We start from the raw sequence: 14,674 nt of genomic DNA, 5'->3' as shown, positions 1-14,674 counted from the left end.
AAAGATAAAAAGAAAAAGAAAGCATCTGGATACACAAACACCCATAAGGTTCATGGATTTTCATAGCTATTACTTAAGCATTAATTCATAGAGATAATGAATACAGTACAGGTTCTTTTGAAGACGTCCTTACCCTAATTTTGTAGTCACAAAGTAAGTACCTAAATAAGGCGTTCCAATCTTCCGATATTTAGATCCCAACACCAAAGTACAAGAACTATTGTATTTCCTCCGTTTCTTTGCTCTCTCTCTCTCTCTCTCTCTCTCTCTGATTCATATTTTTACTTTTATTTTTTATAAACGTTCATCGAGTTGCCAGTTGATTCGTGATGAAACAGCTTATTTAGTTCCGGTCAACGTGCTCTCTCTCTCTCTCTCTCATTGCAGTCAGAAGACAGCATGTGGTACGGCGCAGCTGTTTCCGGTCAAGGACAAGAGTACCCGTACTTTTTCCTCCCTCTCTCTCTCTCTCTCTCTCTCTCTCTCTCTCTCACTCTCTCTCTAACGGTGGCAATAACAAAAATATACGTCACAGGCTACTCGGCAGGAAAATAATTCTTTATATTCTTGCTAACACCAGATAATATCCTTCAGTTAAACGAGAACCTATGCCGCTGAAGAGGGTTAAATTCTGCTCACTCCTTCAGTGTGATCCTTTTTTTTTTTTATTTTTTTTTATTTAGTACCACAGGACGATTGATTTTAATTAGATTTTGAGCGAAACACTTCAGATTTTTACATACCGGTACAGTACATAGTCTACAGCAAATGGAACACTCAAATAAAAATCACGTTTTCAGCAACATAATTCGGACAGAAGAAGAAGAACGATGAAAATAAAAACACTTGGCAGGTCTAAGAATGCACGATGAGTCAAGGTTGGGTTAAAAAGAGTAATCCAGGGAAGGCGAGAGGGGTCACACACTCCAACGCGGACGTGAAGGTAGCGACGGACAGAGAGAGAGAGACAGAGAGAGAGAGAGAGAGGGGGGGGAGGGGGTAGTGTCCTGTAAGAGAGCTACAGGACGAACGAAAGAAATGTAAAATTTGCAATGCTGAGGAATGAACCAAGATCATTACCGGAACTCTAAAATCATACGAGCATATTCACAGAACGCAGAGTATTAGTGAAAGTCCTTGAACACTAGGATGAAGGCAGCGCTGGAAAAAGAAGACAAATTGTTGGGTGGATGAAAATAGTGGAACAGCAATTACGGTAACAGGGTAACAGAGAGAAGGAAGAGGAAGAGGAGCGATTTGGGCCAACTGAAAACGTAAGAGAGGCACGAGCACAATAAGTGGTCACGGAACGTATCTGCCATGGTCATCCCACATTCAGAGGTTCCCCGGAATGCTGCTGCTGCTGCTACTGATGCTGATAATGATAATGATGATGATTATGATGGTGATGTGTCTGTCGCCGTCATCTTGCACGTAAGACAGAATTAGTCGTCAACTTGGAGTTTCTCTCCTTCAAAGACCCAATTGAAAATATATTCGCATAACGAGAACAACTCATTTTTCCACGGTAAATAATACAAAAACGCAGACTAGATTATTTGAGATCACAATGTAACCTTTGCCTGATAGCATAGGTAGGCTATATTAATATACTCAACTCTGAGGAAACGTCTTGTACTGAAGGGGTTGATGAAGGCTATATTACCTACGCTCTCCAGCTCAGAAAGCTTATCCTAAGCTGAATGCAATCCTCTGGAGACAGCAAGGATAAAAAACGAAAATGCGTTGTCGTAATGGAGAAGCTAAAAAAAAATGGTACACTAGCAATATAGATGGACAAGATAGGATGAAACGCATATATCTGACGGAATATAATTATCGCTCACTGATGGAACGCTAACGGAGGACACCAATACATATATTGCATGAACACGATCCAGCATTAATTGGATGGGAGTAATAATGCCACCAACTCACCATCCAATTATTAAATGACCTCAGTCCTACCAGCTAACTTTATTAAGGCTTACACGCCCAGCATCCAATTAACTGTCTCCACTTAGGCTACCCCTTTAACTCCTTCAACTGGATGAAATACTCCTTATTTCTTTATTTATTTATTTCCAGACAAAATTTGACTCATAGAGGAGTTAGAATTTTCCTTTATTAAACTTCTCATCATAAAAGATCTCCGGTGAGCTTAATATTATCGTCTGGAAAGAGTAAGAATGAAATGAAAAATGGGCCACTTGACTTAAGAAGGTAATAAATCTACACACAAAACCTGGTAGCAGCACTCGTTGTGGACAATCAAAATTTACTCAATAGTTAATGTAGAGAAACATATTCCGGTTTAGCTATATCGTTACTCTCTTGTGTGCTGTTTAGAGAAGGGAGCTGCAGGTCGCAAAACCCCCTCGACTAGTATTTTCAACCCATAGTCAGGATATCTTCCTTGACGAACCTTGGAAGTCATGAATCTATTTTTATCCCTGGAACGACTGACAATGAAATATAGATGAAGCGATATTAAAGTGAGGCTTATGACAATGATTGCTATATATGCAAATTTCATGAATATTGAGTACGTTTGACACGATATAGTAACCGAATTATAGTACCGAACAGAATTATCAAGTTTTGCTAACGACTGATAAAAATGTCTGAGGGCTTATTGACATTATAAGAGACAAACTATGGGAGCAAAAAGAGAAAAAAAAAAACGGAAAAATCCCCTTTTGAATCATTGACAACAAACTGGATGATACATATCTGATTAATACATCCATAAACTTCAACATCCAGCTTCCTGCTAATAGGCCCTAAATGGAGTGGGGAGGATCCAGGTATGCAGAACTGAACTATGTACAGAATCCCCAGCGAAATGGGCCACAGATCCACTCACTCATGAAAATCTCTCTCTCTCTCTCTCTCTCTCTCTCTCTCTCTCTCTCTCTCTCTCTCACACACACACACACACACACACACACACACACTTTCCTGACGCCTGTGGGTTCTCGGACCGGTCGGATTCTCGGACAAAGTACATTTCCATCTTGTCCCTGTTCACCCTGCAGTGCTACTGGGGACCTGGATGTAAATTCAAGCCTACCAAGCTCGGACACCGAACATTTAGGAAGAAATGTTCGCTGTTGTTCAACTATGGTACCGTACCATACGTCTACTTCTCACCAAGGGCATGCCCATCATTTTCCTTCCTGACACATCTTATCAGAATCATCACAAAGGAACCTGACCGAGTCTCTATCAGCCATGAAATATCAGCTAGCACAGGAAAGCACGAAACCGAAAAGGTGAAACATTGAGAGAATTTTTACCAGATTCATCAGTGGGTTGACAAACAACCAAAGTCCCTCTCAGCTTAGGAACATTAGCCTGCAGAGGAAAGTGAGAAGCAGCACAGGCGAAATATTTGTTGAACTCCGAGTGTTAATAAGATGCAGAAAAGGTGAAATATTAGGCGAATTTTATCCCTGAACTGTATAGTACATCTCTCCGACCATTTCATCAGGGCGAGTGAGCAAGCGACCACATGGCGCATGGCAGAGGGTTAACGGCGGCAGATGTGCGCTGGAGGGGGGAGGGGGGAAGGATGGAGAAAAGGTAGGGAGGGGGAAGGGAAGTACTGGCCCCTCCTCTCCCACCCTCACCACCTGCACCACCACAGCTGCCTCTTTCCCCCCTCCCCTTCTGCCCACTCTCTCCATCCTACCTACCTTGTCCCATACTCCTCCCTCCATTCTACCTATAGGCTACTCTCCCTCCATCCTACCTACCGTCTCCCTCCGTCCCTTCACCCTTCAAACCCTCCACTTCCATCCATTAATCCATGCTATACTTAACCACTTCCTCCCTCTTTCCTTCCACCCTACCAGCCCTCTACCCCCCTCCACGCTATTTACAGTACCGTACTCTGTATATCTCACCAATTCATCCATTTTACATACGGTAGGCTACGCCCTCCCTCCACCCTGCTGCTGCTTCTGCTACTACTACTACTATTACAGTAGCCTACTACTACTAGTACTGTATCATTAGCCTATTAGTAATATCTCTCTCTACCTAACCTACTCCCTTCCTCCAGCCTACTTTCCTTAATTTTGTCCCCCCACTCCCTCTCTCCCTTTGCCTCCTCCCACTCCCTCCTTCATTTCTTCAGACTTTTTCCCTCCTTCTATCTACCCACACTCCCTTCCTCCCTATCTCTATCACCTCAGTCCCTCCCTCCTCTGCCTCCCCACACTCCCTGCCTTCCTCTACCTCCCCACATTTCCTTCCTTCCTCTAACTCCCAACACTCACTCTCTCACTACCCTCCCACATTCCCTTCGTTTCTCTGTCTCCGCAGTTCCTCTCTCCCTCTTCCTTTCTTCCTTCCTCCCTCCCTCCCATCCTCTACCTCCCCACACTACCTCCCTCCCTCCCTCCCTCCTCCCCCACAATCACATCTCCGTACCTGACACTGTTCGCTACTCAAACATTATCCACAAACCTCCGAACAACTCTCACTGACAAATCATACAGTGACCTACTTACCACTAACATTTACACCCAACTTACATATATTTTTTTACTGTCGTCATTAAATATTAAACCAGTTACAAAAATGAAAATAATGTACTAAAGCCCATAAGTCTAATTCCTTCTCGTCAGGTTTCGCAGTCCTCGTTCCTTCAAGCAAATTTTCAAACTTTTTTTTTTTCTTTCATATATACAATTTCTTCAGTTAGTTGAACTGTGCAGTCTAGTTCTGCACGTCATGTTTCCATGTACTTTGCATGAGGGAAATTTCTTACATCATCTGAATTCTCCATTAAGATGCGGGAAACCTTGGCCGCTTCCAGTTTTGCTGGTCACTCTGACCTTTCCTGGGTTCACCGCATCCACCCGCTCCACACAGCCTCACCCTTCACCCTTATGCCCACCAAGCCACAATCATATACCGTACAAGTATCACACACACACACACACACACACACACACACACACACACACACACACACACACACAGTACCGTGCTCCTGCTTGTAGCATTGGGTGGGAGCAGGTTTCTTCTCAAGGGACTGAAAAATGTGTTTTTCGGCTCTCCAGGTCGTATTCTAGATGACTTTGGAGATTTCGTACCCTTGCACTTCTTCCTAAGCGAATTATTCTGCACATCACCTTACAATACCCTCTTGTACACCATTAATGTCAATATCAAACCGATTTAAATAACAGGCCTACAAGGGAATGAAAGTGTAATATACTGTACAAAAATAGATCGCTAAGAGGTCCTATGAAGCCACTTATGCTACCTGGAACATTACTCGGATATTCACGATCAAACTTACGATCAGTTTAATATCGCAACCAATTTTTCTCTGCATGAAGGACAAGAGGAGTAGGATTTCCCAATGTCTGTTGTTCCCTCTGCTAAAAAACTCGTAATTACGAGAGGGAAATTACATCATAAGTTACGGTATATACTGCTGCTTTTGTAGAAGGAAAGGACAGGGCAGAAACTTAGCAGGTCTGTTGTACTTCCTGCACACAAGAATCTTAGTTACGACAGGGAGCTGCTCGTAAGTTTGTGAATTCCAGCCCAGTTTTTCCTATGCTCAGTCTGTGTTTAAGACTGCTTGTGTATACGTTTGATTTCAAACATACTTACCAAACAATTCGCAATCAAACCGCGTTAATATCAGTGGCACAATATCAAAAAATGGCTCTCTTATATAATAGTTAATTATCATGGAGATTTTTGTATCTTAAAAACTGGTTACGTTCCTTTTTAAATCGTCATCCGGACCTCCTTTCCCACCCTAAGGCAGGGTGAGGAGTAGCAACGTCCAGACAGCCCAAGTTTGCCCAATCCAATGGGCCACACTTCCATTTACTCATCATTCAAGCCCTCGGAATCCTGGCTCTATGTGATACCCGGTACACCAAAAACTTTCACCACATTCTGTAGCTTCACATATGTATCCGATTGAGACCATCCGAACGCTGTTACGTTAAAAAAGGGGTGCCAAATCCCTGATCATGAACTTCTCACAACATTCATCCAGCCAGCTCGATCTCTTGTCAGTTCCCTACCCTCATCGACTTCCATACCTCTCTTCCTCACACACTTAGCCACCATATCCTTCCACCTTACCTTCTCCATGGCCTACCTCGCTTCCTCCCTTCTTCAAATGTGCTCAGATATACCTTTTTCACCACTATTATTATCCACTCTCTCCACATGACCATAGCATCTGAGTACACTCTTCGATTCTGGTGTCCACAGACGTCCTCATTCCGCATCTTTCACGAATCACAATATTTCGAATCCTATCCACTCTCTACTCCACATACCGTACATTCCTCAGCAGTCCCATCTCCACTGCTCTAACTCTTGACTTTTAATTTTCATGCCACACCATAGTCTCACATCCATATGTTAAAGTTGGTACTAACACTCCTTCATTTAAGCCTCGCGCAGCTGCAACACTCAAGCCTCTGTTTCTTATCAGGCCTTCATAGCACCAACTACTTTCCTTCCTTGTGTCACTCTACTTTCCACTTCTTTTGCACATTTTCGTCTCTTTTCTATCACTGTATCCAGGTATTTGAACTCTCACCAATTCCCATCTCTCTCCATTTCACTGCAACATCACACTGGGAGTCACCTTCTCTCTCGATTACCATCACTTTACTCTTTTCTGCACATAAACCCACAAGATGGCATGGACGAGTAGCCTATATCTTTCCTGCTCAGAATCTACCCACCCATGTCAGACGTGATCAAGCCGGCTGCTGTGATTCATGCATTCTTTCATTCTTTCATCATATATAAACACACCATTTCAAATGTAGGGGTGCAAAGGGGGGGGGGACAAAGGTCTTGAGGACCTTGGGCCCCCTCCTCCAGGCCACTCTGTAGCTACGCCACGTGAGAGAGAGAGAGAGAGAGAGAGAGAGAGAGAGAGAGAGAGAGAGAGAGAGAGAGAGAGAATGCGGACATCTGTACTAAAAGGGGATAACCCACAAGTACAGTACCGTCAATGAGACTTAAAGCACTAGGTCAGGGGCAAACCATACACCTTACCATAACAGACTGGGAGATACCATAAGGAGGCCAAGTTATATGGAAAACAGCTAAAGGTTGCTACTGATCTGAGACATATTTAAATAGTTATAGACTATAGGAGAATGGTTATAGCCTTCGAGAGGAAGATTATAATGTAGCCTGTGCGAGTGAATGGTTACAGCTAGGGGATGGGAGACTGACTATAGGCTGTCAAGCGTTATAGGTAATGAAAGATTATATGGTATATGTGAATAGTCATAGCTACAGCATGATGGAATGACTAAACTGGAAGAACCTCTATACAGTAGACTACAGAACAGCATCAGGCCACGGAAGAAAGGCTGTAAGCTATAACACAATGGTTATGAGTTATGGGAGAAAAGTATACACAACGGCCCTTGGAGATTTTCTATATGCTATGAGAAAATGGTTACAGATCATGGGAGACATGGAAACTGCAGCCTATTAGATAGGCCTAATAGGGAATGCTTGAATGAGTAGTCTACCGCACGGTACGCTACGGTACCAATGTTTTCACACTTGCGGAAAACTTCAATAGTGTTGTTTTGGGTAGCTTTCATCATTTTAAACCCTCCAGTCCGAGAACGTTATTAATATTTTGTTCTAGGTACCACAAGACGACTTTATAGAACGTATAAAGGATCTCTAACACTGAGGATGTTAGGTGTACTTAAGATTACTGCATTTAGCCCGTCCTTCCATAAGCTGAATACAGTCAACTGGTTAACAATAATAATAATAATAAAAAAAAAAGCCATCTGCCTGTGCAGGTTAATTTCTTGTGCACTAGTGGCACATACAAGCGGTATTAACCTTGTGTCACGTAGATGTATTTTATTTTGCGCCAGAAAAACAAATCGAAGGTGCAGCCAAACTTAACCTTTACCGTGACTGTCTCATTCACTAAATTAAGTAAATTTGTCTACTGTCGGTACGAAAATCTAAATTAAAACTTAAATACCCTAAACTGCCTTGTCATTTTATATGGAAACATACCTCTAGCAGATTTTAGGAAAACTACAATAATCACAAACCTATGCAGCTCAGGTGTTGCATAAATCGGCACTGTCGCTGACAGGCTAACATCGCGAGATGACTCACGAGTCCAGACTATTTAGCTGTTAGCACAATAATGTATCATGTACAGTACAACTATGATCCTTTGCACTTCGAATATTGTAAGGGTTGCATACGGTACAGAATACTGTATGAGCTGAGTAAGTCCCAGTGAAACCGGAGTACTAAGTTTTTATTATTACTATCCAAGCCAGTGATCAATTTCCATTTCATCCATTATGAGTTCTAAACGTACTCGTAAGCCTATCCAAGGTAAATACTGCATTTCTGAGTTGCAACTGATGCTCATGTTGGATTGCTAAGTTCATAATCTTTGGTTCCAAAAGGGAAAAACCCAATTCAGCTACTTACAGGATACTTCATATCAGTGATTTATCAGTGTACTACCACAACAAAGTCTGACGGTAAACGACTTTCAATAACATTAGCAATATTTCTTACGAAAACTTACCAACATTGGTTTTACATTAACGAAACGATTAAACGAAAACTACAAAACGCCTGAAAATCTCGATGGCCGAAGAAAAGTTTGAATATATCCTTAAAATTTTATATTATTAAACTCATACCATAGAATACTGAGTATTCAACGCAAACAAAGCTGTGGAAAATTGAAACTCCTAGAATTCTACCACTGCTACGTAAAATTTAATATATGATCTCGCATTGGTTATATATCGGGTGAGGCAGGGGGACAACAGTTACATAATACATACAACTTGTTATAATGTGAAGGCCAGGTCAGCACTAGATTCAGGCATGCAACTTTTCTCCCCCACCAGACAGACTGCAACAACCACCACCCACCTCTCACCGCTCAATATTCCTTGCTCTGCTCACTCTTACCTTTCCTGCTGCTCTCCCAAGGCGAACAATTCCCAACTTCAGTCCACTAACGGGCTGTGAAGGAGGTGGAGTTGCTGCTACGATCTTCATTCTGGTATTATATCCTTATCCACGTTAAGGACACCTCACTCTATCAAGTCATGTACTCCCCCTCCTCCCGTCACCAACCTAGCAAAACAACTGATCGAGCTTGAGGCCGCAGTTCCTGCCGGGCCGCGTTTGTCGACAATGACGTCACATCCCAAGACTGCCAACCATCCGTCGCGTCTCATTGTACAGTACGTCAACCACTTCCTTTGTGATAGAGTTTTATAGGACAATCGCGATTACATTCGAGGTACATAATGTGAGGCATGAGAAAGCAAACAACACCCCCAGACCTTAACTTACTACAAATGAGTGCATCATTTTAGAGTTTAGACCATGAGACTGAGCAGAAATGTTTTGAGGTTTCTGTGATAATCCAGAAATACATCATAACCACAGACATACAAATGAACTTACAGGCAGTTGTCAACAGAGAGCTGAGCCAAGCTCCTGAAGTATGTTAGGTGCTCGAAGTTAGCAACGAAAATGTAAGTAAAAGGGAGAGTCATCACCTTGTATTCATGCTACAACACTAAACCGAGTGTCAAGAGTCGGAGGCAAGGGGGGGTCGCTGCCCCCCGAGACTCTCTCTCTCTCTCTCTCTCTCTCTCTCTCAACCCATTTTAAGTAATCTTAGTCACTAGAACCAGAGCATCCTGTTGTTAAATTTCTGATGACCACCAAACTTATGTGAATTGAAGTTCCTCATGATGTAATGCATAACTAAAAGATAAATATAAGGTCTTTGGATATAGGGTGGGGATATGTAGGCAGGCTATAACAGGGAGGTTACTGCAGCCCTAAACACTTCCCTGTTACAGACAGGTGGCTACCTCTGGTTAGATCTATCTATCTATCTATCTATAGCCCGACGCCCTAATCCTGCAAAGGGTGGCCGCAGACAAAACGTCTCCAAGTCGCTCTGTCACTCACCATTTGACTATCCTCCCCCCAACTCACTCCCCCCTCCCTCAAATACCTCTCAACTCCATCCCTCCACCTCATCCTAGGTGGTAACCTCTTTTAACTGTGAAGACTCCTCTTGAGGGATGAGGGGGTCGAGTTCTGGCTAGTAAAAAAACTGATTCCACCCTTCATTGAGTTCCTTTTTACACTGGTGTAATCTGGTGGTTAGAATGCTGCAGTTGAAGCTGCAACCTTGTCATATGCATTGATTTGATTTTCAAAAAATGACTGTAGATTTTTTTATGATGTAATGCCACTACAGGGAGTAGGCTGGTCATCTGCAATTAAATGTTCTGAACTATCATAGCCTAGATTTAAGCCAATACTTCTCTGGGATGTAAATATGGGACTGGCAGTCACCCATTACCCTTGTATTACTTCCTGACTCAACTCACCAGTGGCCTTAAGAGGGGGTACATTGTGATGGTCTGGGCATGTGGAAGGAATGGAAGATGCCAATTGAACTGTGAACGTGAGAACTGTGAACGTCGGGGTTATGGTTGCGAAAGGTAGACAAAAAAAGACCTTGGATGAGGTCATAGCGTGACCTCAGGGACCAAGGATTGAACAGGGAGGCTGCCAGAGATCAAGCAGCATGGAAAGCCGCCATTAGGTCACCAAGGCCAAGACATGCAAGCATGTTGAAGCCTATATAAACAATACGAATGATAAGGTGCATATATATATATATATATATATATATATATACATATACATTATGGTAGAACCTGTTTGGCATTACAGCATAATCTTTACGATTGATGAGGTTCAATTATACTTCCTTACCGCTCATTCTACATTTTTATTTTCATTTCACCAATAAGCACAAAGCAGAATATGCTAATTAAGTACTGTATATCACAACCAAAAATATGCAGGAGTACAGTACTTTACTGATGATACTATGAATGCTGACATAACACATCACACTGAAGACTGGTACAATATATAAATACATTACATATGAGATAGGAGAAAGGACTGGACATATTGTTTCTCAAGAGTTTGAGGTCATGTGCAGTAATGTATATTACAATAATCTGAACACCAGGTTGGTGATACAGTACAACAGTGTATGTTGTTGCTGTGGTCCTCGGCTCAACTAGATATAAACCTGATTGACTGCTGGCTGAAGTTGGCCTTCTGCAGTTTACACCCTTCGTTCAGAGGACAAGGAGGGAGCTGTGATTATTTGCATAACTAGGCAGCAGAACTGCCCAGCAATATCAGTGCTCCCAGTGAAGGCTTCACTCCCCTGTACCACAATACAGTATTGTACTGTTTAAAGAAAGTAAACAACCTGATTTAACTACAGGGCTTTTACTCTTTAAAGTGAAATGGTGCACAACAATATAACATCAACAAAAGAGCTAGTCTCCAGTTTTCCTAAAATTAATAGATGATGTGAAGTGAGACATCTGATTACATAACAAACTGTCATTCAGTATTAATATTGGATATAAAGTAATACTGTTTTACAAGGTATAATTCTACCATGTGAATTTATACATCACTCTGCCCTCAATGTCAATGAGGCAATACCTGGTACAGTATTTACAGAATATTATGTCTATACATTTTCACATACCTGTACTAGTTTAAACGGCAGCAACTGAAATATTACCAAATATGCCAGACCATGCACAGCGCACAAAATGCATTTTTATGTGTTAGCTTATGACAGTTTGGCAAGAAATGCTAGACAACTGCCACATTTGAAATCTCAAGAAACAAGTGACACAATGATATTTGTTTTACAGCATGGAACTTCCTACTTTGGTACCAGTGCCAATAAAAAGTAAATATTAATAATTCATTAATGTATGTAGTGACACCACCAAACTGGCATAGGCTACACAGTACTCAGAAGGGTTGTCATCTAAATCTGAGGAATAAACCAATCCCACAGGCAAGAAATAAACACCTAAACATACAAAATACACTAAAAAACCAGACTGGTGAAGGACAGATTACGGGTAACTAATTTCTGTGTGCCTGATACAGGTAGTAGATGGATGGCTATCACTGACCCTGTGAGATACCATCATGATAGTGAAGAGTGGCTATAAGCTTGGCGACTATCACTGCAATCAGATCTTTTACATGGGAAACATTCAGCCACAAGTAAGAAGTCGGAGTCTGGGCCAAGAGGTTAGATTTTATCTAACATACCTTAGATTTCTTTTTTCTGAACAGTTTCTAGCAACTGCTGGGAAGTAATTATTTAGTGTTGTACTTGGTATAGCTTCCGGTCCATAAAAAAACATCAGGTGTGCCACAGCCAACCCCAATATGGGGATACCAAGTCCCTTTAGTGGAGGCATGGTGTCATTTTAGTGAATGTATGTATGATACAGGTCAGTAGAAAAAGAATGCGGGAGACATTTAACTCCTTCAGTATGACTTTTATTTATTATTTTTTCCAGCTACCTCCACATTATTGCAATCAACTTTAGGCAAGACGTCTTGTACTGAAGAGTTAAATTAGAGATATACTGTACCTATCCCCTCCAGCTTGAAATTTTCTCCTAACATTCAGTTACTTGGTGACAGCAGGAATAAAACAGATACTGTTTGCAGATTTAAGGAGTTAACAAGCCACTAATGCAGCGTTTCCCAACCTAGGGGGCGCGACCCCCCGATGGGCATTTGAGATTGCTAGGGAAGGTGTGGGGTAATCAAAGTTCAACATAGGGCTAGGCCATTCAAATGCATACAGGGTATTCCCAAAGATATGTATGAATAAGAAACTTTGATAGGAAAACGTCACAACCGTTATTTCGAGTAACCACATGTAGTGCTGCCATCTAGCATCTTAAGCATCCAGATGGAACAGATAAAAACATCAATGTTTAGGCATGGGGGGGGGGGATCATGAATACAGCCCTGACCAAAGGGGGACGCAGTGCGAAAAAGGCTGGCAACCCCTGCACTAATGGCAGCTTTTTGTTTATATATGGGATCTCATTAGATGTTCTCTGAGAGAAGGTGATAAGATGATGGCCACATAACCTTTTAAATTACTGTACCTGCCATGTTCAGCTGGTTTCTAATGTCATAAAATAAGAAGAGACATGTCGGTCGAAACCTTCATATAAATTTACAAGTTTCACGAATACAGTCTACTACATAAAGAATGCACAAATGCAAAACCTGGAGATACCAAACACCTCACTGCAGAATAATGAACATGTTTTCTTTAATATTCAATTCAGTGACACAAATTTTCCTTCATTTTTGTTACAACAATATGGTAAAATCTTTTTTGCCTTGGAACAGGTTTTAAAATGGAAGAGTTGAATATAGGCTTCATCAACTCTTTGCTGCACAGTGTCTCCCCAGAGCTGAATAAAAACTTGTTTGGAGTCATATCCAAGATGTCTACAGTTGACAGCATCATAGCTCTTTGATTTCTTATGGAATGTTGCCTTGAGTATGCGTGCATTCTACATGGATCTCTAGAATGTGTTTGACTTGTTAAACTGCAAGGTACTATGGGATCCTGTGACTCCATGGGATCCCCACAGGGATAATCTGACTGACTGCTGTCCTATATTCAAGCACTCAGAATGCTGTCAAGTGTGGAAAAGAAACATAGGACTTCTTCCTAGTACATACTGGAGTAACACAGGGATGTGTTCTTGCTCCCACGCTTTTCAACACATGCCTGGATTGGGTACTTTGCCGGACTGTGAGTCAAAGTCACTGTGAAGTATCAAATAGCAATTTCAGGGTTACTGACCTTGACTTCACTGCTGATGCAGTTATCCTAACAGAGTCACTGGAGATACTATTGAGTACCCTCAAGGAATTTCACAAAAGTGCGAAGGCAATGGGCTTAGTCTCCTGGGCAAAAACCGTGGTCAAGGCATTTAGTGGCTTGTTGAATGAAGCAGTCCAGTTTGTCCAAGCATGTAGTGAGAATGTGGATGTCATGGAACAATTAAGTTATCTTGGTAGTGTGGTAAATAACAATGGAAGGTCAAATGATGAGATTTCTCATTGCATGTCAGGCCTATGGGGTTATGAATTCACTCAACTCAGGTATTTGGTATTTCTGTTATTTGTGTAGAAGGACAAAAATTTGCATCTTCAAGGAATTCATGGTCACTGTCTTACCCTATGGATGTGAGAAATGAAAGCTAAACACAGCCTTCAAGTGGCAAATTGATTCCTTTGGTACTAAGTGTATTTGCAGGATCATGGGATATAGCTGATTTGACTGGGTATGTATCGAGCAGTTACTATACTTCATGAGACTGAATCGAGGTCTATCCATCCATCCATCCATCATCCAATCCTACATTGCCCAATGAGGAGCATAGGAGCCCGGGGCTAGGTAGTTGGTCCTGACATTTAAGATGAGAGTGACCAAGCCTCACTCATCCCTGAGTGGCATTATATAAGCAATAAACCCCAACCACCCCTTGAATATGAACCTTCACTCGCTCAATTTAAACCTACATAATAAGCCAGCGCCAACTTCAGTTATATGGGCACATGGCCCATTTTCCCCAGGGTCTACCTTGCTCACAGGGTGGTTTCTGAGAGTTAACCCAGGGTGCAAGACACCAAAGGAAAGGCCACAGAACTCAAGGCTGAGGTTGATCACTCATGTTGAGATGCTTAGAGGGGGGAAGTC

The 14,674-nt window shown here is 41.9% G+C and overlaps 2 protein-coding genes across 2 annotated transcripts in view; one reads left to right on the top strand and one right to left on the bottom strand.

Annotated features, from left to right (window-relative positions):
- Window positions 1-9,069, bottom strand: part of LOC145401422 (zinc finger MYND domain-containing protein 19-like) — a 54,976-nt gene extending 45,907 nt beyond the window's left edge. The window contains exon 1 of the mRNA XM_080273760.1: window positions 8,980-9,069. Coding sequence (XP_080129886.1) covers window positions 8,980-9,069 — 90 coding nt within the window. The remainder of the gene's footprint in view (window positions 1-8,979) is intronic.
- Window positions 1-14,674, top strand: part of LOC145401354 (uncharacterized) — a 162,134-nt gene that overhangs the window by 68,796 nt on the left and 78,664 nt on the right. The window lies entirely within an intron of this gene.

Source organism: Coenobita brevimanus, chromosome 55 (genome assembly GCF_032717465.1).
Source record: "Coenobita brevimanus isolate Jiangsu-jjx chromosome 55, ASM3271746v2, whole genome shotgun sequence".
In the NCBI taxonomy this organism is placed as follows: Eukaryota; Metazoa; Arthropoda; class Malacostraca; order Decapoda; family Coenobitidae; genus Coenobita; species Coenobita brevimanus.
This window is presented reverse-complemented; position numbering and strand designations above follow the sequence as displayed.